General features: G+C 46.1%; 1 protein-coding gene and 2 long non-coding RNA genes across 5 annotated transcripts in view; 2 read left to right on the forward strand and 1 right to left on the reverse strand.

Moving 5' to 3' along the window:
• The window catches only part of LOC112646703 (uncharacterized), a 38,647-nt gene extending 37,286 nt beyond the window's left edge, over positions 1–1,361 (reverse strand). Inside the window, exons 1-2 of the long non-coding RNA XR_003127813.3 lie at positions 849–1,361; positions 247–384 (exon numbers count right to left, since the gene is read on the reverse strand). This is a non-coding gene — a long non-coding RNA (uncharacterized LOC112646703). The remainder of the gene's footprint in view (positions 1–246; positions 385–848) is intronic.
• CDYL2 (chromodomain Y like 2) overlaps positions 1–15,446 on the forward strand; it is a 270,014-nt gene that overhangs the window by 108,209 nt on the left and 146,359 nt on the right. The window contains exon 1 of one of the 3 annotated variants that reach the window (XM_025426934.3): positions 1,669–2,122. The exons of the other annotated variants lie outside the window; for them this stretch is intronic. Coding sequence (XP_025282719.1) covers positions 2,099–2,122 — 24 coding nt within the window. The 5' untranslated portion in view covers positions 1,669–2,098. Of the gene's footprint in view, positions 1–1,668; positions 2,123–15,446 lie in introns of those variants that run through there. 3 annotated transcript variants of the gene reach the window in all.
• On the forward strand, positions 2,397–4,893 carry LOC118354800 (uncharacterized). Its single transcript, XR_004815976.1, has 2 exons — positions 2,397–2,528; positions 3,032–4,893. It is a non-coding gene; the product is annotated as an uncharacterized LOC118354800 (long non-coding RNA).

Consider the following 15,446-nt stretch of genomic DNA (forward strand, 5'->3'; position numbering starts at 1 on the left):
ACCTACAGATTGAGAACTGTTTATTATTATTTAAAACCATAACTATTGGTAAAATAGTATGAAAAGGGGAGAGGATTGCCATAACAATTCCTACAGTTTTTTCCCCCTACGGTTTTTAATTCAAATAGACTTTATTTCTACACATTCACCCTCCCCCCCCATTGTTTTAATATGAGATTTTAACTAGAAATTGGTATAAAATCTGTTGTATTGGCATAGCCTGACAAACATTCATTGTGTACTCACTCTCTGCCAGGAATAGTGATAGGTGCTTGTGATACAAAGATAAACAAGCCCCTGCAGGAAGAGGAAGAGTTGTCCAGATGGATTCCATGTGGAAGGACATTCTAGGCAGAGGGAACAGCATATGCAAACTCATGTGTCCTAGAATGAGCCAGATATGAAAACTCTGTGGTTCAGATTCTAAGCATTTTTTTTAAATTAAAAAATTTGGTGACTTTTTAAAAGTTTGACAGCCTCTAGATTAAACCCTTTCTCTTTGTCATACACTCTCCTCCACCATCTTTCTCTCCACAAGGGCAGTTCAGGGTCCAGATTCAGACACAAGTAACCTTTATTGGGTTCCACTGCTATAGGCCACTTCATATATACATAGCTCTCTATTAAATTCTTACATCATTTTGGGTGTTTATCACCACCTCCAATTTAGAGATGAGTAAAGTGACTTGTCCAAAGTCTCACAAATAGGAAATGAAGGATGTGAGTAATGTCCACTTCTCATCTGGAGAAAATGACCAATTGGGCATTTGGGGGTTGGGACGAGGAAGAGCGTCCTTCCAAGTTCAGAAGCCTGTCTTTCTAGGTTATGAATTAATCCTATCACTTACAGAGAGAAACCTTTAATCGGAAGGGTGACCATTTATCCAGGATCTTGGTAGGAAGCGTTTGTACTTGAGAGAACTTCTCCAGTTCTTTGAGCTATGGAGTTTGGCACATAGTAGGAACTCCTTTGTGCTGAATCCTGCTCACGTGCCTGTGGCTAGTCTGCCCTCTTGGATTCAGAGTCCCAGTCGTGCCTGTCTTGGGACACTGTGTAGTGTTGGAAGATGTCTGAGTAGTGGATGAGTGAATCAATGGGGGCACGGATGGGGGGAGGGGGGGCGGGGACACGGGGGCCGCTGTTGATGGGAGGCCACGCCTGGCCCTAAAGACTTTCCGGGGTTTATGGGGTGCCCTGTTGGGGCCTCCGTCTGGGCCAGGTCATTCCTCCTCCCTGGGGCCTCCACGTCTATACCAACCAGACTGGAGGGAGAGGGAGGGGCTGCGCAGCCCCGAGGGGCCCGGCCTCCTGGCACATCATCGCCCACTCCCTCTCTGGGCTGCGCAGGGGTGGGGGGAGGGCGGTGGACGAGGTGAGGTCCCCCGGCCGGCCGAGCCCAGCCGGGGCCCCTTCCCTGCGACCTGACACCGCAGCTCTCTACCTGCCTCCCCGGCCGCCCCTTCGCAGCCCGGGGCCGGGTGCGCCCGGAGGGCACCTGGCCCGCCACCCCCGCGGGGCCCCGCCGCCGCCTCCGGAGCCGGCCCGGGGCGGCGGGGCGGGCCCGGGCGCTCCGCGACTCCGGGACCGGTCCCCCGGGGCGCGGCCGGGCAGGCGCCCCCGCCCCCCCTCCCCGGGGGCCGGGCCGGGCTCCCGGGGGGCGGGGACTCGCCCAGTGGCAGCAGCGTCCGGGCCGGCGGCGGGCGCGGGGCGGCTTCCTGCAGGCGGCGCCGGGGCGAGCCGTTGCCCGCTGCAGCCACCGCCGCCGGGTCGCCGGGTCGCGGGGGCCGCGGCGCTCGGGCCGCGTCGGTGCCTCCCGGGCGCGCTGCGCGGCCGTCGCTGCTGCCCGCGCTCGTGCCGCCGCCGCCGCCGCCGCCGCCGCTGCCGGTTACGCCAGCCCCGCCGCCGCCCGCTCTGATTCTGCGCATAGGCAGCCCCCAAGCCTGTCATTCTGCAAAAACACAGTTTACTCAACACACCACACACACACTCACACACACACGCGCGCACACACGCGCACACTGGCCCCCTCGCGCACACGCACGGAGGGCGCGAGCGAGCAGACGCGCACACCCGGCGAGCCAAGTTCCGCAGCCTGGCATGGCTTCTGGGGACCTTTACGAGGTACGGGGACGCGGGGGCGCGGCCGGCCCGGCCCGCGGGCGGCGGGCGGCGGGCGGCGGCGGCGGCGGCGGGCGGCGGGGACCGGGCCGGGGCCGGGGCCGGGGCCGGGCGCGAGCCGGAGTTGCCGAGCCCGCGGCGGCGGCGGCGGCGGCGGCGGCGGCGGCGGCGGCGGCGGCGGCGGCCGGAGGGCGGCGGGGGCCGGGCGCGCCTCCCGCCCGCCGCCCGCCCTCCCGCGGCGCCCGCGCCCGCTCCCTCTTTCTCTTTCTCTCGCACACACTCTCTTACTCCATCTACTTTGCGGCCTTGGAGGGGAAGGAGGAAGCCGGGCGGAGCCGGGGCGGGGGAGGTAGCGGTCCCGGGGAGGTGTTTCTCGCCCGACGAGCCGCCTCGAGTGCAGAAAGTACAGGTAAAAGTCGGCGCCGGACGTGCCGGGAATGCGGGGGGCCGCGCGGCGGCCGGCGGGGTGCGGGGCGGGGGTGCGCGGCCCGGGCTGGGCCGGGGGCGCGGGAGGGGAGGGGAGGGGAGGGGACGGGAGGGGAGGGGACGGGAGGGGGGCGGGCGTGGGAGCGCAGCCCAGCCCCGGCGCGGCGCGGGGAGACGGCGAGGGGGGCGACGGGCTGGGGGCTCGGGGGACACCCGCCTGACCGCGCCCCGGGGCCACCGGCCGCCGCCCCCCGCCCCCCACCTGCTGCCCCCTCCGCCGGCTCGGAAGCCCTCCCGGCCCGGCGTGGGGGCGGTCCTTGCGGGTGCCGTGCTCGCCGGGGGCGAGAGGGGGCGCTGCCGAGGGCCCGAGTGCGAGGGAGGAGGACATGGAAGTCGGAGGTGGGTGGTAACGTGTTGCTGGAGGACCTGGAATGGGAGCCCTGCTTCCGACACGCGGCATCACCCTCCGTGGCCACCTGCCTCCAGGTCCACCAGTTCCGCCCAGGTGGTGGCCAGCCTCGGAGACTTTGAAAGCGTCTTAAAAGTGGTCAAGGAAGTCATTAGTCTGGCATCCGTGAGACAATGGAGGAATGAATAGCCGTGGCCTCCAAGAGCTGGGTTCTAGCTGGCTCCGGGCACAACCGCTCCAGCCTCCGGGGTTCCTGGCAAGTGGGCACAAGGAGAAGCAGGCCCCGCGCGCCCCCCGGGGAGAGCGCCTCCGGGACGGAGTCGGCCCTAGGATGGGAGTCAGAGTCCGGAAGCTAAGACCCCACAAGGCCCCGCCGATCCTCCAGGAAGGAAGCCAACATCAGCGCCCAGCCTGGACCTGCACTCCTCGAGTAAAGAAGTCCGTGAACCCAGCCCTGCTTGTCACGGCTCCTGACTACATTGAGATGAGCACCCCAAAAGGGTGGAGTTAACCGAACGGGTGAGAAACTGCAGCGGTGATTCACCTACATAAGGTTTTTCCTGTGGGCCCTCTGGGCGGCTGAAAATCTTTTCAGGTGGTAGATTTGCAGGCTGTGGTGAGAGAAGAAGAATGGAGAACAGGCAGGTTACCTTGGCTTCCTGTGTCACTGGAGCCTCTCGGATGATGCTGGACTCGAGGAGGCCTGATGATGGGCCTCTGCTAACCGGTGGGCTCAGGTGGGACAGACGGGTGATCACAGCACTCCCTGAAAGAATGCGGCAAGTTGACCTCTTCTCAACCCCACCGCCTTCCTCATCCTTATGCTAATAAGGAAGGTGAAGTTGGGCGGAAATCTGGTGAAGAACTTTGGCAGATCACGGCCCCGGTGTGCCACGCAAGCTCTTTGGTGTGTTTCAAGATGGCGGAGCAATGTCTGAAACCAAAAGTTGAAGCCCAGTAAAATGGGAAGTCTGATTGAGCTCTTCCAAGTAGAACTAGCACTATTAGGACATTGGTCAAGAGTAGATACTGTTCAGCGGCAAAGCTCATCTCCCGAGAAGTGTGGATTTTTCTGCCCATTGATTACTGAGTCAACCTAGAGCTGCTCACATTGCCTGGGTGCGTTGTGAAGGCGTTAAGAGGCCGTATCAGGAGCCGTCAGTATTTCTCCATTTAAAGTTTGGAACTTATGAACCGTCTGGGGATCATTTCTTGTTTAATGTTCACCTGAAACTACCCACCTTAACACTGGTAATCATAATCTGTTTAGGGGAATTTTCACACTGGCCTTGGAACTATCTTAGTGCCTCAAGAGTTCTTACTGGAGTCTGATAACGGGACAATAATAATAATTACTTCTGTGATAGTAGGCAATTGTAGGAGGTGTAAGCTGCTTTCCCCGTTGCTGATTATTTGCATCATCATTAGTAAAAGGGCTAAATTGCATTATGTGAATATAACCAATGTTAACATTTTTATGGACTGTGTCTACATTATATAACATACTGAAGAATTTTATTTGTTGTACGAATTTAGCTTTAAAAACCACTAAGTGTTGAGAACTGTACATCAGCCTATATATTTCTAACTGTAAAGTTGTCTGTATAAAATCATAGGGTATTGATTTAAGGACAGATCTTGGAATATCTAGTACATTGACCTTGAAAGAAAAAAAAGAAGAAAACTCATCTTATTCTCAATTATGGTATTACATTAATTAAATATTATATTCAAGTATGTAGAAGATGGCTTCCTATCACCTCCAACCAATAAACTGTGCCTTGAGTGGGCTAAGAACGATTATATCTGTAATTGATATACTTTACCTGTGTGTCTACTGACATTATCCTTGACCCTTTATAGTGAAGATACGATTTGGATTATAGAGATTCTTCATACTCTCTCTAGTGCTTCAGATAATTAAATTGTAAAGAGTAAACTTTCCTCAGCATTTTTTGTTTTTGTTTTTTTTTTTAAAGGAATAGGTACTGCTTAAAAAAATGCCAGAAAATAAAAGCTTTATGCAATGGCACTCTTCAATCATAATAGGGAAATACAGAATCAAGCTCCCTTTCCAAAGTTTTGGATCTTGACAGGTGGTTCTGCTTTGTCTCCTCTATAGAAGAGTTGTTTTCGTCATCTTCTGGTGTATTAACAGTCATCACCTAGGGAAAGGTGATCTTAAATATTGGCTGATCCTCTTAGAGCCAGGTATCTGGATACAAAATGAAATTCTTATCCAGATGCTCTGGTCTGCATTCTGTTAAACATAAGAGTCATAAAGTGGCTGTGAGTGGGTCTGGGCTATCTATGTATTTTGCTTTGCCTCCATGGTAGATAAGAAAAATGGATTTGAGTACCTTTAGATGGTACAGGTGATCTCTAGTTTGTCCTTGTCCCAGGGCTCCCTATTACCGTATACCCATTCTTACATTTACTTATATGGCTCCAGCAAGCATTAGAATTTGTAACCCCAAGAATATAGTGGATCATTCATTAAGATATTTGGGTATCAGGAAGACATAATCAGAGAATAAGGAGCCCAGTTCTCTTACTTTGCCTCTCTCCTGTCCCTAGCTCCTTGCACATTCAGATACTTGTTGACAGAATCAGTGAACAGAAGACTAAATTAAGTGTATAAAAAGAACCTTGGCTGACCTTTATTATCCTTGTATTGAGTGTTACCTTCTGTTCTCTTTTCCTCCCCAGCTTGTGATCTCTCGGTGGTGGTAACACCATGTGTATGGGTGGCTGTCAGTTCCCTCTGGAAGGAAGTGTGGCCGAGTCCCTTTCCAGAGAGCCAGACTATTATTCATTAGAAGGATTGAATGCAACTAAGCTTTAACCATGTGGCCTTCCATGTGGCTGTTGGATGGTATTTTACACCCCCTTCCCTTGTGATAGCTGACAATTGTGGAGGAGGTCTCTCTCTACTTCCCTGGTGAAATTGTTCAAGGAGAATGCTCTATATCTGGAGACAAAGTCAGTAGTAGCCAAGATGGACTTGACAGTGATAGTTCTCTGTGTTTGTCAACAGGTCAACAGTTTATTTATACATCCCAGAGTTCTTCTTAAAAGGATGAAATGTGCCATATGTCTTCTTTGGGTGGGGGGGGGGGCAGGGGATGGAAAAGCATGCATGTGTCCATCCATATCTAATGTAAATGTGTGTGTAATTGTATGTTTGTGTGTGTGTGTGTGTGCATGAAAATATTGCCTTCATTTCATTCCCAGGAAGACAAATGACAATAATAATAGGATAATTTTAGTTTGGTTGAAAGCAATTTACTTTCGTTGAAAATCGACGCTGCTACAGTAATGAACACAGGCATTTCTGCCCTTGTATTCTGCAAAATCACATGCTAAGAATATGGGAAACTGTGGGTTTATGGGAAGAGCGGGACTGAGGCAGACTGTTCAAAACTTACAGAATTTTGTCACCAGAAATAAGCATCTGGCTGGTGTTTGCCCTTAACTTGTCAGTCCTTGACGGCCTTCAGATTGGGCTCCTGACTCCTCTCTGTAGATTGCAGGGGGCATTTGTTTCTAATAGGTACTGTTTTCATCGAAGTTCAGTCTGGCTCAGGGCATAGGCCTCTTCATTCATCTTTATTGGGAGAAATGTTTTCAGAGTGTCTTTGTTTGTAACTTGCAGCCTCACCAGGCAGGTTAACATAGTGGGAAGCATAGTGGTTCTTGAAGCCATGGTCTGCCACCACTCGTGTTAAAGGAAGGCACTGGAGTGCATTTTCAGCTTTGTTCCAAGGTCTTCATGCGTCACTAAATCTTTCTTTGTGAGGGTGCTTTGCTATGATTGCTTCAGAATATTAACAATCTAGGAAAAATAATGTAAGAATCAACACAACCTACTTGTCACACTGACATCATTTCCCTATTTACCAGTCATACCTGAGATAATTCCTGTCAAATGCGTAGTAGCTGAATAGATGGTTAGTGATATAACTTCGTCTCTGTACCAGTGTTTGAAGAAACAGGTATCTTCAAAGAGGATATATTGGTTGAGTCGAATTGATTTCTTTGGAACATAGTAGGCACCTGGTGAATATTGAATGGAACTATGATTCTCCCATCTTTTGAAAGTTATTTTAAATTATCCCCTGTGGGTAGATATCAGCTTATTTTCAGGTAGACTTTTATGTCAAGTCATTCTTCATTGCATAAGATCATGTCTTGAGGGACTTACACTGTCCTTGAAAGGAGTTTGTATAGCTCCTTGCAGCCTGACCAATTGCTAAGGAATGGTTCAGGCATGGCAATTACCAAAAATCTTAAGTATTAGAGACATACACATTTAGGTTTCAAAGTTACAGGCCTTTCTGTGTCTCTTGGGTGGTGAAGAGAGGTTTGGGTGTGGCTGAATTCATAGCACCATCTTTGATTTGTTCATTGTATATTACTAGAACACCAGATATATGCCAGGCACTAGGGAATGATGAGATCATGTTTTCCATAAATCCATGGTCTAGTGGAGATGTAGTTAAGAAAATAATGCAGTTTGCAGTGCAATGGGTAAAAAGTGTTAATACGGGGGAAGATGGGGTTCTCTGGGAACACGAAGAGGTCAAGCTTTGGGGGAGTAGAAGGATTCTTAGGAGAAGTGGTAGCCACTGAGGAGAGTAAGGAAATGAGCTGTAGCCACCCTTCATCCCCTCAAATTGAAAGAAAGGCAGGAGTTGAGGGATTTTGGTTTGTTTTTTGTATTGATCTATTAGGTGGGTAGTAGAGCCAGTCATGGAGATAGGGAGGGCAGGAAGAAGCATTAATTGAAAGCAGTGGGTTGGTGGAGATGGCAGTGAGTTCAGCGTGTTTGTGGAATATCGAGGTATAGATACCCATAGCCGTAGTCATGCGAGTCTGAAGCTCAGAAGGAGCACCTGGCATGGGAGATTGGGAATCATTAGTGTATAGATCATAGTTAAAGCTAGAGGACAACGTGTAAATGTGAGGAGGGTCCAGTGATGGAATACTGGAGAAAATGGACATTTAAAGGATGGAAAAAGAGAAAGAAGTGGTATCAGATTTACAAGGAATAGCAAGAGAGGTAGAAGGAAAAACAAGAGGCTTTGCTGTTATTTCCATAATAGTAGTGGTAGTGGGAAACTGTATTTCAAGAAAGAAAGTATGGTCTGCAATGTCCTTTGGATTTAATAACCAGGCAGTCATTGGTAATCTTAGGGAGCATCTGTTCCACAGAGTGTGTTGGTGGGTAAAGGAGGGCCTCATAACAGTGTGATGATGAGCAAGGGGCTGTGGGGGGAATGTGGGTATAGAGATATCTTCTCTGGGCAACACTTTTAAGAATCTTGGGTGTGATTGTGTAGAGAGAGTGAATGTGATATCCAGGGGCGATGTGGGAGAATGGATCAGCCATCTCCATTTCCCTGGTTCTGCATATGGCTCTGCTGCTTTGGATGACTTGGATAACAATTGTCATGTAGACAGTGGGTTATGGGACTTGGATTCATAGAAGATGGGATTTTTCCATAAACCCTATAAATTCCTCCCCTGCTGATAGTTGGGTCTGACAACTTCAGTGGTTTTAGCTGGAGAAAAAAAGTAGAACATATATAATGTAGTGATACAGAACCTTTCTAAAGATCTTGGTCAAGGAAAAGGTCTTGCTAACTTAAGGCCTTCAAGGAGAGATAGTTCTTCATTAAGGCTTTGTCATATCAGCATTCTTCTGAGAGGAGAGAGATGATGGACAGATCACTGTGGTGCTATAGGTAAATGGACACGGTAGTGTTTTTTATGTCAGCTTAGCTGGCTTTAGTCCCCAGTTAGTCTGTCAAACACTCATGTAGGTCTTGCTGTGAGGCTATTTTGTAGATGTGATTAAAGTCCCTAATCAGTTGAATTTAAGGGAGATTATTTTAAAGAATCTTGGTGGGCCTGATTCAACAGAACTGAGGCTTACCTGAAGAAGAAAAAAATTCTACCTGTGGATAGCAGAGTTGGGAAGAGTTCCAGCTTGCCCTCCCTCTTGGCCTGCCATGTGGACTTTGGACTTGCCTAGACACCCCCCCACCCCCGCCCCCCCACCACCACGTAAGCCAGTTCCTTGCAGTGTTTCTCATAATGTATATATATTAGTGGTTCTGCTTTCTTGACTGAATCCTGATTGATAAAGTTAGGTTTCCGGTCCACACTCTGCCACTTGCGAATGGCATGCTCCTCCTAGATGTGTCCTTTAGGTTTTTTGAACCTTGATAGCCTCTACTATATAGGGAGATCTCTTTTCTTTGAAATCTCTCCTTCTGATTGTGACTGTTACTTCTTTAAAGAAACCTTACTTATTAGGGAGTGTCATTATCTTGGTTGTTTGCATGTGTGAAGAGCTTTGGGAACCCTGCCAGGCCTTGGTTTCTGGCACACTGGGGCTATTCCTGGGCATGGCACACAGTACCATACCAGGAATTCCCCTACCAAGGGGCCACAACCCTATTCTCAGTTTCTTGATCAGGGAATTTTCTTGTCTGATTTTCATTTCCTTGTCTTCTGGTCTAGTGTTTTAAAAATTGTGTTTCAGTGGGCCTTGCCAATAAGCCATGGAGCTTCTACAAATTTTGGATTTGAATTTTATTTAAAAATAGTCCTTTGTTTAATCATCCACCTATCAAATATTTATTATATGTCAACTGTGTGCCTAGGACCATGCCAGGTACTGGAGCTGCAGCCACAAATGTCTTTTAAACCACTGTTAAGAATGTGATAGTTAAAGGCCTAACACCCACATATGGTTGGTTATATACCACACTTTTAACACATTCGAGTGTTCAGTACATTAAAAGGAACAGCCAGGTCAACTACTTTTTGTGAGTAGACCTCAGAATATAGCTTTTCCTGCCATCTCTGGACATATATTTGAGCTTCTGGTAAATGCACTGTTTTAACAATGCTATAAATCTGCAGTGTTCTTAAAAAAATTTGGGGCCTGTTTATATCTCCTCACGATTATACAGGCAAATATGCTTTACAGCACAGGGCACCCTACTCAATTAAATACCACTCAAGGTTTAAATGGTGGTGGTTGGTGAATGTTCTAGACATGGTATAGTAATCATTGTGTGATAAAAACTGACCATCTAACGCTTTGCCTCCTTATATTGTGTAAAAAGAGCGTTGGGGTTTATTGAGAGTTCTAGGTCATTCTGCCTTGACTTTTTAATTTGAGGGAAGGGATGTGAGTAGTTGTTATGTGTTAGAGGGTCAACCACAAAACAAACATTTCCTTTGTTTCTTCTTTCAGACTTCAGGATCCGTTAGGAAGCAGAACACCCTGAGATTACAAGACAAGATCATAAAAACAAAGCAAACCAAACCTGATACCACTTACTACCGCTTTTCTTAGCAAATCAAAGATTGTTCTCCTATTTGCAATTAAACCAAATGCAGAAATTAATCGTGGAGGCTGTAAAGGAAGACAGCTAACAGCCTTGGACCTCACTGAAAAATTTTGTTATTAATCAAAACAGGCATTATTACTCTCATGAGTTAGCTCAGTGATACGGAAGTAGCAGAAGTTAAACGTACCAATGCCACCTACATTAAGAAATTATTGCGTATGTCTGATTTTATGTGTTACGTTTCCTGGAACCATTTTGATTGGGAAGAGGGTTCTATAGTGAGCTCCAGCATTTTCGGCAAGGCTCTAAACTCTACGAGGGCAGGACTATGCCTGTATTAGTCATAGTGGCATTCCCAACTCCTGGCACTTCACTGGGTACGTGGTAGCTTTTCAATAAATATGTGTTGAATGAATGATTGAAAATGTTTGAAACCCTTGCTCTTAGGCCACCTTGACTTTCTCTTGAGTGAGTTTCCGTGACTACTTCCTGTAGAGTTTTACTCTAAGATGATTCCTTCAGATCGTCCATGACATTCAAGATTCCATTTTGCCTTCCACCAAATCTGGTATGGATTTATTAGGTAACAAAAGTCCCTTAAAGCAAATTGAAACATTCAAGGCATCGTCCCTTCATGATGAGTGACGACTGGATTGAGAGTGGCCATTCTCTGAATCTGGCATGTGACAGAGCCCCTTCCACATCAGCACACGCAAACCTGTGGTTCACAGCTGACCTCTGCCACTTGCTGCTCTGCTTCCTGGCTCTGCTCTTGCCTTGGCCTGGTTTGATATACACCATCCATTTTAGGTTGAGCTTCCTGGGAGTAGACTCAGAATTGGAGAATTCTATCTAGAGGGTTTACTAAAGAAGGTTCTCAGGCAATGTAAGGAAGTGAGGAAGGCAGGATTCTAATCCTTAGATGGAGAAGCTGACCTGCAGTGAGGTCACAACTCATGGAAGGCTCTGGATCTGGGATAGCCCTTCAGAAATGTCCTAAACTGGGTCCTCATATTCCTGCATTATCCAGTCACTGCTGGTTGGCTGTCCCATGGTGGGTGGGGAGGGGCAGGGAGTGTATTTTTGGGCAGGGTAGTTCCCTGTGGCAGAAGGCAGTTCCCTTTGGGGGACACGTCTGTGACAGAGTTATACCTAGAACCTGAGGGGATAGGGACATAAACCTGGAAGAGAGGATCTGGGCCAGTGTATGTTATCCACTACGCCATCAATTCTTTTTTTTTTTTTTTTTACACTATCAGTTCTTATCGTTCACTGATTGGTGAGTCCTACTCTGTATCCTCCAGAATACACCTCTGTCACCTTGCTTGCATTTTAGGTTTTTGGTGCCTCACTGGAAGACCTCATTTATCACTTGCTAGCTTCTTGGGGCAGCCTGGGTCTTGAGTGCTGATAGACTGGTCATGTGTTAGGATCATGCTTGTGATTCTCTTGTTTTTCCATTTGGCATGCAGCACAGATTGCGTGCTTGGAAGTATTTCAGATGCCATCATTTCTGTTGGGTCTCCAATCTCTTATTCTTGAAACATTTTTATGACTGATTCTCCCACTCCTGAGTTACCTCTGTACCCTCATCTTCTGCTGCCTCTTTCTTAAACTTTGGAGATTCCTAACAGTTTTGACCCAAGGTTTTTTTTGCTCTTTCATCATGTTGCAGGGACTATATGGATGATTTCCAAGTCTCTGACACTTGCCTGGGTTTTCTCCTCTCAAGTCTAGAGCTTTCCATCTTACCCCACGTGGACTCTTTACACTCAAAATATCCAGAATTGAGCCTCAACTCTGGGTTCCTAGCCTCAGTAATACCTCTATCCAACAGTCCCTCAGCTAGAAAAATGCCCCCCACCCCGTTCTGCCCAGACACTATGTAGGTTCCATTGGACCAGAATCCTGCGTATTTCCCAAATCTGACCTTTTCCATTCATATTCTCTCTCCCTACTTGAATGTAGGAGCCCACTCCCACAACTTGGGTCACTCCAGAACCTCTTAGCTGATACCTGTTTTAGTATAGGTAGTACAGTTTTTCTCCATACTGTACTCTTGAGGATCTTTCTAAAATACCAGTCTTGTCCTGTCTCTCTCCTGATGATATACCATTCGATAAGTGATGTATAAGCTCCTTGTGATGTGACCCCCATCTTACCTCCTGCTGGTTCTCTGCTTACAGCTGTATTCTGTCTGAAGATGTACTCTCATTTCCTGGAATGTTCCATATGCTCTCCTTTATTTGTGCCTTTCCAAATGATTGGGATGCTCTCTGTTACCAACCCTGCCACCTTTGTGCTTGCTTAAATCCTACTCATCTTTTATGTCTCAATTTAGACGTTGCTCTTGGCAAACCTTCCCTCGCTCATCAGGGGTTGTCCTTGGTCTCCTGTTGAATCCCGTTCTTTCCTCATTATAGGACTCACTTCAATATGTTGTAATTTATCATCTTATTTTCTAAGTCTCTGACCAGGTTGGAAGTGTTGGGGGTGGGGCAGGGATTCTCTCTATCGTGTTTCAACTTTAGCACCCAGCCCCCGGCAGGATGCAAAAAGCAATCTGTGTAACGAGGAATGAATATATTCAGATCTTTCATTTACATGAAAGTTGACATGGATCTTGACAGTCTGTTTTGTATGAAGTTTGAAGGACTGTCAGTCTTCCAGTTTTCCTAAGGGCATATAACTCAAGTCTGTTTTCTATGTCTTTTATTGATCAGTTGATCAGTGGACATTGGTTTCTTTCTTTCTTTCTTTTTTTTTTTTTTAAGATTTTATTTGAGAGAGAGAGAACATGAGGGGAGGGGTAAAGGGAGAGATGGAGGGAGAAGCAGACTCCCTGTTGAGCCTGACGAGGTGCTCAATCCTAGGATTCTGAGATCGTGATCTAAGCCAAAGGCAGATGCCCAATTGACTGAACACCCCTGGACACTGGTTTCTTATAAGCAATACTCATAGAAGGTGTTGGGTGTTGCATTATCAGTAAAGCTAATGCAGTCTTGTAGTCAAGGGATTGCTGCATCTTGGGATTGGGTAGAGGTTTTAAAGTCATCTGCTTACTCTTTCACCAACATCTCCGAGAAGGGATCAAAAGCAAGGGCCTCTTTTACTCTGTTGAAGGAGACAAATGCTTGAAATGCTAAAACTGGCTATTTGCCTCCACTAAAATCTGAGTGTATCATACATGAGACAGACAGTATCTTGCCAGACTCTTCCGAAGAGTTGCCTTGAAAATCTCGACGTCATAATTGCTTTCTTATGCAATGATTAGTAAAGGAGGCCAGCAAGGCTTCACACAGCCTTGAAGTCTCATTTAATTCTCTTGTTCATGAAGAATGGGGTCAGGACCTGCCTCATCAGCTGATACCAAAGGCCTTGACATTATGGGAAATGCTTGATGTCTAAACTTTTCCTGGAAACCCAAATTTATTTGTAAACTTTTACTGGTTAAAAGGTGAATGGGTAAGATTTGAATGTCTTAATGTTTACATGGCTGTATTTGTCTGTGTTGCTGCCTAAAACCACATTCACTTTGAAGAATATGGTACATAGGGAGACCCGTGAAACAGACTTTGGTAAGGGTCTTGTAGTTAATAGGAAGAGGAAGGGAACTACTCAGTGGCTGCCTTTGGGATGCAAACACATATGGACCCTCTTCAAATGATAGAGCTAATTTTCTCTCTGAATTGATATGTATTTTGGTACTACATAGAAAGTTACATAGATTGTTCTCTTAACCTTGGTTATCACACATGGAAGAGATGGGAAAGTCTTTGATACCATGAGGCATTATTACCCCCGACCCTCCCACTCTTGTGTGGCCATGTCTGTGGTATTATGGTGTTTCCAGAAAGCCGGTGCAAATACCATAAAGAAATTGGTATGTCCTTAGAAGAAAACTAATCTTGGATCCTGGCTGTTGCATGAAAAGGTCATTGAAGTGTACCTTCCTATGATGCTCATATAAAATAATCTTAATAGTAAAAACAGTAATAATAGCATTCAAAGAGTGTTAACTATATGTCAGACTCTGTCTAAATTCTTCCCATTAGTACTTCTTATGAGATGGGTACTAGTTTTATTATCCCAATTAACAATTCAGAAACTGAGACTCACAGCTACCAGATGATAGAACGAACATTTAAACGGGGTCATCTGGGGGACTACTACTTATCTCTTGTTAAATTATAAAATGCCCACGTTTTCCCTTCCAAATTCTCTCCTTTTGTTACTAGGTGGTACTGCCGCCCTAGCACTGTCAGGTAACCCATGCTTTGCAGAGAATCTCAGACTTGGGTAGGTGAGGGTTGCATTGAGAACAATGAAAGGAATGAGAAAATATTTCCGCTTGTAGGGGTTCCATGTTGGTGTGGGTAAATCATGCCATACTGAAATGTAGACCAATCAACTGACCTTGAAAAAAACCCACTTTAGGATTTTTTTTTTTTTTTTATCAAGAATTCATGGGAAGTTCTTTAGTTAGAGGTTTGTAAAACAAGAAACTCTGTGTTTCTTTTCTGCGTGCAATTCTTATTTTTCAGGATTAAAAAAATTGTCATTTCATACTTCAACAGCCTTCCTTAGGAGATTTTCAGGTCTTCAGATTATAATAAGTTTGGATCTGGAAGTTTAAAATCAGCAATAGTAGTAGGTGCTCATATGTCTTCTCAGCTATCTTAACAAAGTTCCTTCTCCAAATTTTATGTTTTCTTAATCCATTAAAAAAATAAGATAATAAAGCAAATACATACCATCAAAAAGTTTTAAAAATAGAAAAAGCAGAAAAGAAAAAATAGTTGACAATTCTTTTTTTAGCCATCTACTGTTAACATAGATATATATCCTTTTGATCTTTTTCTACTTACATAAGGAATATCCAAGTTCCTTATCATATATTCAACATATATGATAACCAATACAAAATTATGGCCATACTATACAAAGCATTATGAACAATTTTAAATAATATAAGTATTTCTTTTATTAAGTAGTATCCTATGGCATAAGTCAATATGCTATACAATGTTAGTGATCACCTTGTAGTCTATGAGATTCTAAACATAGCTTGTTTTTAAATTTTCAGTATTTTAAGACAAAAATCTTTGGATATGTTGCCGATACT

Source organism: Canis lupus, chromosome 5 (genome assembly GCF_003254725.2).
Source record: "Canis lupus dingo isolate Sandy chromosome 5, ASM325472v2, whole genome shotgun sequence".
In the NCBI taxonomy this organism is placed as follows: domain Eukaryota; kingdom Metazoa; phylum Chordata; class Mammalia; order Carnivora; family Canidae; genus Canis; species Canis lupus.